This window comes from Buteo buteo, chromosome 1, assembly GCF_964188355.1.
Source record: "Buteo buteo chromosome 1, bButBut1.hap1.1, whole genome shotgun sequence".
In the NCBI taxonomy this organism is placed as follows: Eukaryota; Metazoa; Chordata; class Aves; order Accipitriformes; family Accipitridae; genus Buteo; species Buteo buteo.
In genome coordinates this window covers 20,382,079-20,398,245 of record NC_134171.1, presented here as the reverse complement: position 1 = coordinate 20,398,245, position 16,167 = coordinate 20,382,079, and the positions used below count along the sequence as shown (strand labels likewise).

The 16,167-nt window shown below is 40.6% G+C and overlaps 1 protein-coding gene across 1 annotated transcript in view; it reads left to right on the top strand.

The window, feature by feature from the left end:
- SEPSECS (Sep (O-phosphoserine) tRNA:Sec (selenocysteine) tRNA synthase) overlaps positions 1–6,812 on the top strand; it is a 29,525-nt gene extending 22,713 nt beyond the window's left edge. Inside the window, exons 10-11 of the mRNA XM_075023936.1 lie at positions 32–122; positions 2,131–6,812. Of these exons, the coding sequence (XP_074880037.1) occupies positions 32–122; positions 2,131–2,380 (341 nt within the window). The 3' untranslated portion in view covers positions 2,381–6,812. The remainder of the gene's footprint in view (positions 1–31; positions 123–2,130) is intronic.
- Positions 6,813–16,167: the final 9,355 nt, after the last annotated feature.

The following is a 16,167-nucleotide window of genomic DNA, read 5'->3' as shown; positions in this document are numbered from 1 at the left end:
GTAGTTTTAACTTGACCTTTTGTTACTTTAGCCATGTCACTGAAGAATCTAGATGAAAATAATGATGCTGCTGTTACACAGCTTGGATCTATGCTTTTCACAAGACAAGTTTCTGGAGCGAGGTGAGGATTATATGAAGTTGAAAAATTTGGGGGGTTGTATTAGCATATATTTTATGAAATCCTATAATATTTGTTTTGTACCAATTGTTTCATGATTATAGATTACAGTCTGACAATAACGAGTCAGAGAGTAATACACCCGCCTTCTTCACTGTTATGTGCTAATAATGTCAACCTGCCCGAGTTAGCAATGAGGCCCCCTTTGTTAGCTTTGGTAGGCTAAATAGATAATCTATGCCCATTTAATTTAGTGTCAATATTCCCTAGTATCCCTTGGTTTCATTTAGTTTCCAGCTGTTGTCTGATCTTAAGTTGTAAGCTACTTAGGGCAGATCTTTGTTTTGTTTATTGCAGCACAAATATGGTTGTGCTGGATGTCAGAGGAATAAGCTTTTAATACCCCACGTAGCCTTTTGTCACATGGAAGGAAATCCTGCTTCCCGGAACTAACTGTGTTTACAAAAAAAAAAAATAATAATTTAAAATCTACAACCCGAGCCCATCTGAGCTGAATTTATTCTTAGAGACACTGGTACATGGAAATGCAAGCCAAATAATTTTTAATGATTTTGGTTCAAACCATTTAGAAGAAGAAAATGATTTAAAATTTGTTTTGGCAGGATTCCTTAATCTGAATATTACTGCTGCCATGCTAACTTCTGCCATAGACTTAATGTCATTTTTTTGTAGCAGAGTTGAATGTTTCCACATCAGAAGGTATGCTTCATTAGCTTGGATTATTCCACTTCCTGCACAGATGAATGACAGTAAATCTGTATGTACTGTAGTTAGATGCTCTTTTTAATTTCCCTGTCCTAACCTTGGCTTGTCCTGCAATTTCAGCCATCTTTGGCTGAAATGATTCAAGAGGTTCAATTTTTGAAGTTAAAACTCTCCACTTCTTTGCCTGATATAAAGGTATCAGGTTTTTCCTTTTTTTACATAAGCGAGTAATTAATTTTTAGCATATACACTGTTTGACTCGGCATTTCAACAGATTTTAAATGTTATGCTAGTGCTGAACGTCAGTGGTAGGAATAGCAACTCCCTACTTCAGTAGCCTACTGCCTTTTGCAAAACCTGTGGTCAGAGCACTTGGACAGTGGAAGGATATGCTAATCCTAGTGGTACTTGAATGCAGTTTCTTTTACAAACTGCAGGGAATGTCTCTATAGAGGTAGTAAATTCTTATCAATTGATTGGTGTCAACTGCTCTTGTAGGCTTTAACTATAGCCACAAGGCAAGTTGTTCCTTTAACAAGTAAGGATGTGGATTAGGGTCTTGATTTCAGGGAATGGGTATGTACTGAAAGTGTTGAGAAATAGGGTGTAATAGGTAGGGGCTGTTAGTATGAGAAAGAGGTGAAAGCGGTGGCAAAAAGTATCCACTACAAGGAGGGAATAAATATGAAGTTAAGATCATAGGATGGGAGGAAAAGGAAGATACAGTATAGAGGAAGGGGCAGGGTGGGAAAAGTTGGGATTCTGAGCCCTCTGAGTCACTTGAACCCAGACATTTTGGACTGCAGTACACTATGCCAAGCAAATGTCTGCACTAAGGCTGCTGCCAATACGGTGATCCCGGGGAGATCAGGGTCATCAGGTTGCCTAGGGAGGGGTGAACTGACCCAGGTCAGAGACAGAGCAGGTCAGATAGTTAGGACTTGTTATAGAATCAGAAAGTTTGCTGCAGGTGTCTTGTCCCCCCACACTAGGGAGTTCATAAATACCAGTGGTAAATACCTTAATAATTTAACTGAAGGGGGGAGGGACATATGCATATGCACACAGACTTGAGCTAATTCAGGATCTGCTACTACTGTCACTCATAGTGATGCCTGGGCACTACCTTGGAGAATGCCTGATCTCAGCTGCCTTATATTAATTTGTTTAGAGTAAGCAGATACTACACTGTATAGGAACTTGTGTAAATGTGTTAATCGTAGGGTATCACATAAAATATCCAAGGCATCTTTAACTGAATCACAATTTTGTTTGTTTGTTTCAGGGTTGTTCCCTGTGGGTCTGTACAAACAGTGAATAACTACACTTTTAAAGGCTTTATGTCACATGCAAATGACTATCCCTGTGCTTACCTCAATGCTGCCTCAGCAATTGGAATTAAAAAGCAAGATGTAGATGTATTCCTGAAAAGACTCGACAAGTGTTTGAAGACTTCTAGAAAAGAAGCAAAGAAAGAAAAAAGTGTAAATGAAATAAGTAATTCTAATACAGGCACAGAACAACTTGAGGACTAGAAGATACAGATTTAGTAATAAAGGGAGATACGGTTTTGGTTGAAGTATGTCAGGTTTGTATTGGGTTAGCATTGTGAATCTGCAGTGCAGAAAATTTGTTCCTGATCTGAAAACAAAAAAAAAAAGTTGGGCACAATTCAGCTTTAGAGAAAGTAGGTGATACTCTTTCCAAGACAGAGGCCCAGACACAAGTTTTTTGCAGCATATAAATGTGCTTAATATCTGCCAAAGTAAAGCTTTACATTCATAAAGCTCTCCTTTCAGTCTCTGGGTGACTATTTGGACCAGTGTTCAGCAAATCACAGAATGCGTATTCACATGTTTTTAATTAAGAAGATTTTCTGTGGCAGTGATTGAATTCCTTCCTAGGTATGGACCATCCAGCAAGAAATGTTTCAGTGCTCTCAAAATATCTCATTTCCCATCAGCATACTTGCCACTTCTCATTTCTTTTTGAAGATCTATATAAGTGCTGGGATAGCCCTTACTAAATACAGTGTTGAAACTCCATGAGGAAATGATAATTGGAATAGTAGTGTTTTTCAGGTGTTCTTGCCTCTCATGAACTGCCTAGAGCAAACCAGCCCCCAGTGGCAAAGGAAAACCTAGAATACTTCACATCCTGTCAGTACTCAGCTCTTGGAAACTATTTGCATAGTTCAGCAACCCAAAGAAAACTTAATAATGAAGGCAAGAGGTTGTGGAGTGGAGAGGTACAGTTGTCTTTTTTTTTTTTTTGTCATCTTTTTTGTCTTTTTTTCCATTTCATCTTTTCTTTGATAGGGCTGTCAGGTCAGAGACCCACTGAAAAGGAGGAATGCCTTGTGGGATTAATGCAGCAGTTTCAAGAGCCAGTGAGACCTGAGGGTATTTTGGCATTTTTAGTCCATTGTTGTTAAAATTTATAGACTCCATTTCTGAAGTGTCTGTTGCCATTGGCACTGTTGCTTCTGTGGCTGTGTGCAGTTGCTGATTTGAATTCATTAAGCAAACAATAGATTCAGAGTCTGTTCATAAAACAAAGGTTCCATATCACTACAGTGACAGTCCTGTAGGTTGCAAAACTTTTAGTTATTAAATGCAATTACTACATTGTATGTAGTTTTTATGTCATTTACTGTTCAAAGTGAGCTTAATGTTCAAAGACGTTTTCTTTGTCTGTCTGTAATGTAGTAATACTGGGGATACCACAATTAATGAGTTCTAAATGTCAGGAAATACTCTATTTACTTTGTTTGGTGGGATCTGAGACATGTATCCTTCAGAGCCCTGTGTAAATTGCTTAATCAAAATAGTGGTGTTTTTGAAAGGATTGTCTATCCAGCATGTTCAAATGAATTGATACAAGAGGTGGTGTTAATATGCTGAAGTTATTAGTATGCTAATCATCATGAAGGTGCTTTCATTTAGTGAGGTCCATTGTATCTTAAGCTTAAATTGAACTGCTGCTTCTACGTTGTTATTGCTACAGTTACATGTTAGATTGATTAATGCTTGTGAAGGTATGGCTCCCCCGACTACAGTCACAGTTGTTATTTGCTGTACAAACACATCCTAGGAGAAATGTAATATAACTTGGCCACTGAGTCCTTGTGGCTATAAGGAGATGTAAATTTCTTTTCTTTGTCTCCCACTCTCTCTCTTCCTCCCTGCCCCCCCCCCCTTTGTTTTTTTTTTTTATCAAGAGTATGCTATATGTCAGTTTTTCCAGTCAGTAAAGCTCATCCGCAAGCTTGGGAGCCAAAACTCTGCAGCTCACTGCCTCAGTATTCAGTATATTGGAGCAGCCAGTGAAAACCACAAGGCCTTAGTGATACCTTTCTTCCTGGTTTTTGATGTTGTTGTTCAGTGCCTGAATGAGTGTAAATTACTGATTTAAGTGACCAGTCACATAATGCGAACATTAGAACTATTGTTACGAGAGTTTAGGGAGGTGTATAGTTATGGTGGCAGCTAAAATAAGCATTTGATGAATAATATCCTGAAACTGAATAAAGAAAACAGCAGTTGCCTTCTCTGAGAGGAATAAACCTCTACTTTTTATGTTCTCATAATAAATTATCTGCTGCAAATAATTCACTCACTTCTACTATAGATTGAACTGCTTTCTCAGGTAGTGTTTCTCCTGTCTTCAAAATGTTTCCCATTTGAAATCAAGCTGAAAATTTCAACAAAGCTTTATAAACAAGTATCCAGGGAAATAATTAAGTGGTTTGTTCTGATTTTGACCTTTTAAACCTTTTTTTACTTTAAAATAAAATTTTAAGATGATGGCTTTAATTGAAAAAAAAAAAAGACCCGTGTTTTTAATTTGTGTGTCATTACATCACTTCGCAAATCTTAGTGGTGCCACCTGAAGTCAGGAAATGTAAAATACTTTGAGAAATGTGCCCCATCATGTGTATAAACTCTTGAATTAAATATTTGTGTTATGTTAAGTTTGGTAAGCTGGTGTACCAGTTTTCAGTTTTGTTTGCTTGCTTTGACCCTTAAATGTATTTTTTTAGAGATGGAAACATTATATAATGTCACTATAAATATAATGAAGTTTTAAGTAATTCAAATGGCAATATACTTTCAAGTAAATGGAGAAGAATTGGTTATTTAGGAGATTCAGTAGATAAAAAGTATTTTCCAAGAAAGAGTATAAATCACTTATTCTCTATTCACTAATAGCTATAATAAAGTAGTGAAATAATATTGGAACATACAGCCATTAGCAGAGTTTTCATTTCCTTTGTATAAGAGATATGGGGAGCTCTCATGGCTATGGCACGTCTCGCCCACTAAAAGTAGTACTGTGAAAGATGGTCATAGGATGGGCATAGGTTTGTCAAACTATGCAGAGTAAAACGAATACATTGACAATATTTGCCTTCTATGAAGACTTTTCTAAGATTGTACAGTGAAGTAAGAAGCTTCTTGATTAACTGCAGTCCTTTTCCTAATCTCTACATAGGCACATGTCACTAAAGGTTTCCGCATACCTCAAAAATCTGCAAAAGCCAACTTGCTGTCTCCAGCGTCCATGTTACTAGTGAGACTTCTAGGAAGGCTCCCTGGGCTTCAGAACATACTTGGGGTTCAGACAGCAAGACTCCGTAGAAGCACCAAGAACACATGCCCATTTAGTACAGCTATCTCACAGCTACTATTTATGTAGCTACCTATCTCTGTCATCTTCTAGGTCACACCATGTGATTACCAGCTGTGAAATAGGAATGGGCAAGCACTTGAAATATTCCAGAAGAGCTGAGGATTCAGAAAGAGAAATTCAGGAGGTTACCATTCTTGCTACCTAGTCTGCTGCTCTGTCAAAAGTTACTGCCCTGTAGCAGACATAGCAAAGTGATCTGTCTGTCTGCTCAGAAGCTGCCACAGTTCATACAGTGTATTAACAAATACTGAAACTGAGGTGTGTTTGAGCATTGCAGGTATGAAAAACGGTGGCTGTAGAGCTAGCACGTTTCCCGTTCTGCTTCTTCGGAACATATATTCTGTTGATACCTGCTTCTGAAGACAGTAGCATTTGGCAATGGGGCAGGGTATGTGGTTAGGCAGAGACCCCTCAGATTGCTGAAGTTTGAATCGCCAAAGTGACTTTCCTCCCTTATGGTGCCTCTAACTGTTCTGCAAGATGCTTTTCTTTCCCTCTGATATTACAACTTATGCTATGTGGATCTATATAGGTGAAAGGAATGAAGGAGCAGATGGACTTGCCTTATAAAAATAGCACTGGGATAATATAGTGCAAGCAAACTGACACTGAATGACCCATCTCACAGGCCCACTCTTAGTTTACTTCTTTTGTAGTATCTGAGATAATGAACAAAACAAAGGACTGCTTGAGCAATAATCCCGTCTTTTCACACTTTGTTCATAACGATTGCCTAAGATACAAAGCAAATAAAATCTACCAGATGCAGCAAATTCTCTTGAGCCTAAGAAAGCAAAATTGTAATGTTGCAAATGTAAATGCTGGCATTGCAGCTTAATACACATATAAACCGAGCAATCTATATTGTGCGATCATCATTTTTTAAGAAAGGCTGGAGCCCAGAGACTAGCAAATGTTCTCATCTGCAGTGTATCAGCAGTTCTCAGTCTTCAGCTGCTGTATAGATAATAATTCTAATTGAAGAATCATTACATGAATCCATATGTGAATGATAGATGGGCCTTTTGTTCATGATGCTTTAAAAATTGAGTTGCTGTTTTCACTTTTATAAGGGGTGATTAGATTGCCTCCCTTCCCCCCTTTTTTTTAAATGCAATGTTTTAATCAACCTGGCCTGACAGGATTTGGAATCTGAAGGAAAAACAATTTCTGTAGCTGACAATTTTTTAAAACAATAGCTATTTAAAGGCTTGAATTGGTTACAAAGTGACTCTCCACAGAGAGAACCTGTGTTCAAATGTTTTTAATTCTGAAACCAGTGCTTGAAAAACTGTGCTCTCTGTGCTCTGTAATAATCTTTTCATGTATTATACTTTTTTCCTCAAAGATAACAGCATACACTTTAGTGCAGTTTAAGAATTCTTTTTAAAAATCATAGTTAAAAAGGCATTTGCTCTGTCACTCGTCAAGCATCTGTCATATCAAAGAACTAGTAATATATTTATCTTGATGGATAAGCTTCAGTGTTCTGGACCAAGTTCAGTGTAACTGGACCAAGCTTTCAGTACTACTTTGGGAATCCTAAAGTCAAGTTCATGATCTAATTAAGATCAGTGTGATAATTATATCTACTGCTGAACAGGAGTCTTTCATCATACCGTATTTCAACTAAATTCTTTAGTGCGGCTTCAAAGCTGATCCAGTTCAGAAGCTGAATTGCTTTCTTAACATGTATGGTGAAATTTAATTTGCCTTTAGATCCTGGATTCAAATCCAGGCTGAGTCAGCTATTGCAAAACTGCTTTATTTTAACCTAATGTGAATAGAAAGAATACAGTGGTTTCAGCTGGGTGCTACCTTTCCTATTACTTGTTCTCAGAGAGCTGCAAACATTAGGCTACCATCTTATACTTACTGCTGGTTGCGGGGGGGGAGCAGGGAAACTAGTCTTGTACAAATAACGTGACAGCAACAGAGGTGTGTGCATTATTAATCTTTCTCTAGGCATCCCAAGTAGGAACACATCACTTCATTTGGAATTCAAGAGCAACGCGTAGTGCTTCTATTGATCCGTTCTCTCAAAAAGCTGTTTCTCGGGTGCATTTCTTGTGATCGAAGGGTACCAGAGGAGCACATGGCCAAAATACAGGAAAAAAGGAACAAGGTCTCCAACGTTTTTGGAAGGTTTATAGATTGGTTATGCGTGTTTGGCTTTTGCTATGTGTAAAGCTCCTATTGCTGTCTAAACTCTTGAAAAATTATTTGCAGCCGTTCTCACGCCTTACCTAAAGTGTTTCTGCACTGAATTCAGTGCAGTGACACCTCCGTAGGCGGTGGGGCAGGGCACGCTGCTCCGGCACCGCAGCTGACCCATCGCGCTCTAATGCAGCCGCGAGGTCTGGCTGCAGGAGGAGAATTCGGTGCCCAACAGGGGAAAGCGTTCCCGCTTTGCTTTGATGTTGGGCTGCCAAGCAGATGTGACAAGTAGAACTAGTTTGCAGATGCAAATACTGTTGAGCAGTTAGTTAATCCTGTAACTAGTCTTTCTGGAGCCTGAGGAACTGCAGATGGAAAGAGTGCTTAGCTTGGTCTGTAATATGTCGAACAGGAATGTAGCTATGGAGGGAAGAAGAATCTATCAAATGTAACTAAAGGGAAAAAACCTGCAACATATTGTATAAACTCTTGATTAAATACAAGTTGTCTTACTACTCTAGTCCTTCTGGTTCTCTCTGTAATGAAGCTGTAATGCAGATTCTGACTTGTGATTCTATACAGCATTTATTTCAATACTGGTAGAGGAATTGCAAATGGCTTAGTAGGTGGAGGGGCTTGGGATACAGTTAAAGATAACATTTTTAAATGCAAGATGAGGAAAGTGTCTAGGAAGTTTATAAAAATAGAAATAGCCTGAAATACTGGCTGTGCAGCTGAGGGGGTAGTGAGTCTCCAGCAAGATCTGAGTATGCGTAGTAAAGTCTTGACTGGCTGCACAGTGCAAGCGCCAGAGGATACTGTCAAAATACAGCTCTCATTGCATCACAATAGTAGCCTGCCCTCTACTAGTATTAATTTCTAGTACTCTATTCTCCCCTCACCCCTCTGAGTATTTCTGGGTGGTTTTTTTTAGCAGACTCTGCTGTACTAGTGCATCAGAAAAAGGATGGGGAAAGGGGGAAGGATGCCTACCAGGGTATTGCCATCCCCACTGATGCAGAACTTCATATGCAAGAAGTCAGCTGGAGCACACAAAGGCAGCAGGTGCAAATGCACGTGCCGCTAGCTTTTTTTGTTCAAGGGTTTATAATCAGTAAATGGATTTGAATATAAAAATATTTTTTTAATAATGATATAACTGATGCTATTAAAACTCAAGCTCATATTCCATGCAGATGGCACAAACTGTCACGCTCTGGTTTTCTCTTCTGTTTTGTTTCTAAAAATTTCAGCTGAATGTTAAATCTGTGTCAGGGCAGCACTTTGGGTTTCAGAAAAGATGCACACCATGTTGATCTTCTAGCAGTAGTTGGTTTTGTCAGGCCCCACACAGCTCCTCTCCCCTCTCTGAAGTCATGCTTAGGAATTTCAGCCTCATTGGCTCCAAGGCCTTTTGAAGTGGGATATTTCTCAGTGACTCTGTGTCTTCAGAAAGAATCTGTTGTGGCTGCTGGAGGTCTTTGTAGGCTACATACATTCTTCACAGTGCCTTTGTTGTCCCACAAACAGGGTTTGTTTACCCAATGTGCAAGCCAATAACACACAGTGTGGAGGTATTTTCAAACTAATTTCATTGATGCATATGAATGGGTGCCTGTCTCAAGACAGCAGACCCTTGTTTCAAAAATCCTCATAATTATACACTTAACTAATACATATTCATTGTTATTTTCCTTAACGATTGGTTCGTTCTTCTTCGCCCCTCATGTAAATTAGTGCGCAGACTCTGTCTTCTTCCTTCATTGTCTTCTTTTGAGTAGGTGGTATCATTTGAGTAGGTGGTCAATGAGTCAGCGGTCATGATCTCCCCCTGTAGGAATTGCCTTTTACCTACTTCTTCCCTAATCTTGGCAGTTCCGGGCAGTTCTTCAAGATTTATTGACCAGACCACAATCCTTTACCTTTTCTGATTTAAACATCCTACTTATTTACAAAGTCCCACTGTCTAGTAGTTAGTTCCTAAGCTCTCCCTATTTTACATATTAACTGATGGGGCCTGTACACAGGACTTCAGCAGCTCCTTGGTTATTTCAGTCATATTATACATATTAATTGATAAGACCTTGTGGTGACTTCATGCAGGGACCTCTGGATCCATGTGCTCATTTACAGGTAAATAGTTTTTGATCTCTTTTCACACCGAGATGGCCAGGACAAACGCGTCTCTATTGCTTGTACACCCTTATCAGTATTAAAGTTGTGGAAGTTGTGGTGGGTGAAACACTACTGCCGCCTTCAGCAAGGCTGTAAGGCACGTGTGGATTTGTTAACGGAGTGGAGCAGGGCTAAGGGTGTCCCAGCTCCAGTGACGGTATGCCTTGTGCTCCGTGTAATGAAATGCCGTTCACTGCCAAGTGAGGCAGGGGCTGCGGCGACCCTTCTGCGGGTGTAAGCTCGGCAGAAGTGAACTGTGCAGCTGGCCTTGGGTTATTCGGTCTGCTGATCCAGAAGGGAGTTGTGTTATCTCTTTTCTAGATGCAAGGGCTCTGCAGCAGGCTCAGGAAAGAGAGGCAATAACAATGTATTTTCGTCATGGAAGCAAGTAGCTGTGACTCACAAGGCTTCTGGGGCACCACTTAGCGGAGTTAAAAGATGCTGTTTTCATTTGGTCGCTATATAACTGCATTTCTGAGTCTCCCTGTTCACTTTGTACTAGCATAAGCTTCTCTTCCTGCATTTCCAGGCCCTAATTTTCCCCTACCTTGCACTTTCAGTAGATTTTTACATCCGTGCAAGTGGTGGTAAAACTTAGCTTTTTCGATGTGAGAGCATTTAGCATATATGCCGCATTTACTTGGCACAAGCATAGAAGGCCATAGCAGGGGCAAGGCAGCAGGGAATCAAGCCAGTTGTTTACATCTTCCTCCAAAGGACTGGTAGGTCAAACATCCTTCTCCTGTCCACAATACTCTGCCATTAACAGCTGTTAGTGAGTGTTAGCGCATCATATTTTTTTCCCCTCGAGGCTGAGCACATTATCTCTACAACACTCCAGCACCTTGCTGGGAACATGCCACAATTCTGTTTTCAGAGTGTTTTGTTAATGCTAGTGACCTTGGTGGTGTGACCACAACACCTGCTTTACCTGATAAGATCATTAATTTTTTTCTCTGCAGCCTTTGTGTTGAGCATAAGCAAATCTTCATTTGTACCTGGAAAACATTGCCCGAGCATCAGCTCACTGGACCACTGACCTGTATCTCACGGTATTTTTTAACGTGTTAAATAGGCAATTAGAAGAAATCACTTCAATAAAAGCAGAATGAACACAAGCCTCTCGTTAGCTGCAATGGAGCAAGACGGTATTGGAATCAATCGCACAGCTTTTCAGCTGTCACTCCGCTGCAGCAGCAGCTGTCTGTCAGTTGAGGTGACAGCGGAGAGCTGATCTATACTTTTCTCTGAGCTACAGAGATAAGCTGCACATACACAATGAATGCGTTCCCAAAATAAACACATCGGGAAGAGCAGGGTATTTTTTTAATGATAAACCTTCTTGCCCTTCTAACAGTTCCTCCTTCCTCCTCCTTTGTTAGCTTACCAGGTTGCTGTCACCCCCTGCCTTTTTTCTTACAGTGGCTGTGTGTTCTCCTTCGGACTTTTACCTTACGGGTTTATTCTTCTGCATGCTGCTGCTTTGTATTTCTGTGGCTGCACCCGCCTTCTGCATCCCACCTTCCGCTGCATCCCACCTTCCGTCGAGGTGGGGCCCGTCCCCGGAGGAGGCGCAGGCGGTGCTGCCTCCCCGGCTGGAGTGAGCACGGCTCCAGCTGGTGTCCGTGAAGTGCCGATCGGAATTGCTCGGAAGTTTAAATGGGTCTGAAACTCGGTGTGGGCTAGAGCTCCAGAGCTTGTGAAGGGGCTAGCCCTACTTCAAGCCCCAGGCGGGACTCCAGGGGTTTTGCATTTGCTTTTGCTTCTTTATTGATTAGGCATGAGTTTATTAAATGATAAGGTGGCTTCAACTTTCCCCTCCCCACTGTTTGCTCCAGTTTTGTTGTTCCTCCACAGCAGTGCTGACGTTATTTGCATGTACGGGGTAGTCCTGCAGCTCTTCTCTCTCTTCCTCATCCCTATGCTGGATGGAGAGAAGCGGATTTCCTTGGCAGAAATCCTGTGCTATGGGTCTTGCTAGGTGGCCCCATGCACAAGTATATCCTGATCGTATGTCCTGCGTGACAGGGCTGTTCAGGCTGCCTTGCTCTCCAGTCACGCCGGGGTTGAGGTTGCTCCTGTTTTTCTGCCTCGCTCTACAGTAACAGGCATTTGTATTTAGGAGTCTGTGAGTCTTGGGTGACCTCATTTCCTCAGTAAAATATAGCAGTGTAAGCACTGTGTCATGAAAGTGCAGGGGATGACGGTGGCTCAGAAGATTGATCGTGTCACTGGTTCAGGCTAAAAGCACATACGTCATGAAAGACTTGCTTCCAGGCCTTCCAAAAAGACCAGTAGAAACTAGCAGCTGGCATAAAAAGGGGAAAAAAGCTGATCTCAAGAAACCGTTACACATTCAAAACCCCCCTAAATCTTTTCATTTGAAAATTCAGTTTCATTCTTTATTTTATGACCTTGGTTGTACAACACTTGTGTGTGTTTTTAGTTTTGCCAGAGGTCTACAAAGCCTGAAATGGAAAGCATGGATTTCTCCATCATTCTGTGAGATGGAGCTAAGTGAGTATCCTTCCCATTTCTAGGTAAGAAAGTAAAGGCAGAATGATCACCTCCGAGTGCTGATTGCATTTTGTGTAGCTGTGCCGTTTGATGCTGCTTATGCCCTTAGGTTCTGTCTCAGAAAGCGTGAAGTAGCAGGTCAAAGTCTGATGCCCGAGACAGGTAGCTCAGGACACATGCTGTCCCTGTCCTTGTGTCTCTCTCTTTAAGGTGCAGATGACTTCAACTCCTCTGTTTTTAACTGTTTTCTACTTAAACAAGGGTAAATACATTTTTGCCTGAATAAGGTTTGCTATAGGATTCATGAGACTAAATACCACATTACGGCATGTATGGGGGTAAAATCAGCAGCTCCCACTTTCCAGGCTGGTTTTGACTAGCTAGCTCCTTTGATAATTTCAAAGGGCCTAAGATAAAAGGAGCTTAGAAAATACAAAGACCTCTGATTTCCTTCCAGAGGTACAGTGGAGGAGCAAGGAAGTGACACTGAGCCATCACCGTTTCTATAGCTCTCAGCGCACTGAATATGCACTGCCAGAAAATGCCAGTTTTCAGGCCTGTCAACAGATATTTTTCTTAAGTATTTGAAGTACCTCAACAATGATAGTTACATAGCCTCTTGCACACTGCCAATCCTACCTTTGAAGTCTAAGGCTTTAGGTAAGTTTAATACTGTGTACTTAAAGTTAAGTAAATAACTTATCCACATGCAATGGAAGCCTGGTCATATTATAAAACTTTTTTTTTTTTTTTTAAAGGTGTTACTTGTAGGTTTCCAGAAAACAATGTGTCTAAAATAAGGTTTTGGCAGCAAAAAATTCAGCACTATCAGTTAGTTGGAAACATTCTCTTTCTGGTTCTATCTCAGAGTAGATCTTTTTCTTTGAATTTTAACAGATAGAGAGTGCAGAACAGCAGCAGCATACCCTGCATCTACACAGAGATATGGTTTGTTTTCCAATGAGGTTATAATTTCTGTCCAAACTTAGGGCATTGCTGAGCTCTGCTTTCAATTTTACTGCAAAGTCTCAATAATAAAATAAATAGAAGGCATACAAAAATACCTGAAATTAAAGGCAAAAATTAACAAAATCGATCATTTCTGAGACATTCTTTTTTAAATTGTAATAATTTACTTTATTCTCTCGGTAAAAAATAGCTGCCATAAATCTGTTCACTTAAGCCACACTTAATCCATACCTACACAAAATTTCCCTTATGATTTCACATTTTACATGAATGCTTTCAGTACACAAATACCTTTCCAAGATTTTTGTGAAATCCAGATAATTTTAATAATTAATAGAAATAACAACTGCGTTCAGAAATGTCAAACATAAGGAAATTAAGTTGCTTTTCCTTCTAAGTAACATGCACGGGCAGTAGACAGAGACATAAGCTGTGCGCTCTGCGTTTCAAGCCAACTTGTGTTTGTGCGAGGGCTGGAACATCAGTAGGTTATTGATCGCCACCACGCAGCTGGGCCAAGCACCGGCAGGTCCCAGCAGAATTGTTCGCTCTTGCCTGTGCCCTTTATTTAACCGACTGTTAAATGCGAGAAAGATAACCAAGGCATGAGATAAAACAGCGCTGTTTGGGAAGCCTTTGAACAAATCCAATTATATGTTAATAGAGCTTGCAGGAGAAGGGCCTGATCCTACCGGCTGTTGACAACCGGCAAATGAAATTCAGGGAAAGCTGAGGCTCTCGCTGGTACTTGGCACCATCCTGGGCAACGACCGCCGCTCCTGGTGGAACTTAATCAGCTCCCTCCACATAGGCTTTTCCCAATAATGTTTCACCTGTTTAAACTGCAGACAAGTCTGATTCCTCCGAGTGGAGGTTTCTAGCTAACAGGCTAGCAATAAAAGAAAACAAACAAACAAACTAACAACAAGCCCAAATAAACAAACAAAAAAAGGCAAATAAAAGAAGATGAGCGCGGGAAATAGACAAATTAATGCACTTGAATTGTAGGCTTACTAGGGCAGCAACTGTGTCACTCCATCTCCAAGTTACATGTGCCGTTATAGTGATAGCTTGCTTGTTGGTAACCACTCCTATAACAGTGACAATTTTTAACTAAAAGCCCCAGAACAACCCAAGAAGTCCTAGCTTATTTCTAAACAACTCCTAAGAGTGCTGATGCTATGATGGATGGTGCCTTACTTGAAATCTCCTTTCCGGAAAAGCACAAGACTGCCAATATTTGTAAGCTTTACTCACACAGGTCAGCAAATATAATAGGCAAATATGCAGAGCAAAATACATTTTGATTGATTAGACCAGCTTTGGAGAGAAGGCACCAAGTTCTTTATTACAGATATTTATCTTGTAGTCTTTTCCACTCTCCTGCTTGTTAGTGCATATGGAGTTTTTTGCGTGTATTTTTAAATGCTAATAGGTGCGAGAGACATGGGAAAGGCTTTTCAGTGGATTTTCTCTTATTTTAATTGAAATGAGGTCAGATCTAATGCTGGCCTTATCATATCTTGTTAAGCTTAAACCTATGTATTTTCCAAGTACTTAGGGCATTATTGAGAATCAACCTCAAGTATGTCACAAGAACTGCAACTAAAAATCCCATGTTTATAAATATTTCAAGTGTCTGTTCTAAAAGCAAACATCACAGTAGCAAAGGCTTTTCTCTTTTATCTGCATAAGCGTACTTGGGAATATGCCAGCATTTTCTCACCTAAAATGGTCACCGATAGGTCATGCTAGCTATTTCCAAATTCAATACAAGGTTCTTCCCGTTTGTTCCTCAAGCAAGTTCTCCTGCCTGCCTCAACTTCCTGGCAGATCTTCCTCAAAGCCTTTTCTTGATATGTATGCAGTTCCCGATGGATTAATCTCATCTTTTCATACTCCTTCTTTGCTGCTATGACCTTTAGTCGCTCTTGCATGCTGGTCTTTGGGTTTTCCCGATGCTCCAGTTGGCTGCAGCCAACTGTCAAGCAGGGACTTCTGGGAGCGGTGATTCCTGCACCCAGAGCTTTGTCTGCACTGCCGAAGAGCTTACCTTTGTCTTTGTTCACGCTTCTTTGATCTTGACTGTATTTTTCCATTCTTTCTGGAAATGGGTCTTAACATTGCTCCAAAACAAATAAATCATTTTCACTCACACTCATCTTTAATACAACTTTTTTAAAATTCTGCTTTTGAAAGCAAAAGGGAAAATGTAAAGAAAGGAAAAGGTCGTACAAATAGAAAGCAAAGTCAGTCGAATGGTATAGAATAACTCTGATGACTTCAGTCTTTTATCTTAAGCAAGGGTATTCTTTTAGCTCATTGATTCAGAATTCAAACTGATAGATGTTTTCTGTTTTCAGTGACTGTCTGGTTCAGAGCAATATCCCGGTAGTCCAGCTAGCAGACATTGTAGTGCTAATTCTCCCGATGCAAGTCATGAAGTTAAATTTGCATTGATGGGGAGAACCAGGCTCGCCACTATTCAGCTGTCAGCATTGCAGATTACGTGGTCCTAAGCCCTGTGCAGGAGCCAAGAAGTGCCAGGGACTGCTGGACCAGAGAGGGACTGCACGAGCCAAGCCTCCACACCGGAGATCGGCATACCTCCTTTTGTGGCTGTGATACTCAGGGTACGTGTTTGCATTTGTAATGGCTTTGCTAAGCCTCTTTTTTCCGGTGCTGTCTATAAAAAGCAATAGAGTTAACACTGAGAATGTGCTAACTGGGGTACTTCTGGCTTGTGTCTACCAGCCTGGGTCTGGAGTAGGGCGTAACCTATGAGAGGAGGAAAGCTGCCATCTCCAGCGCC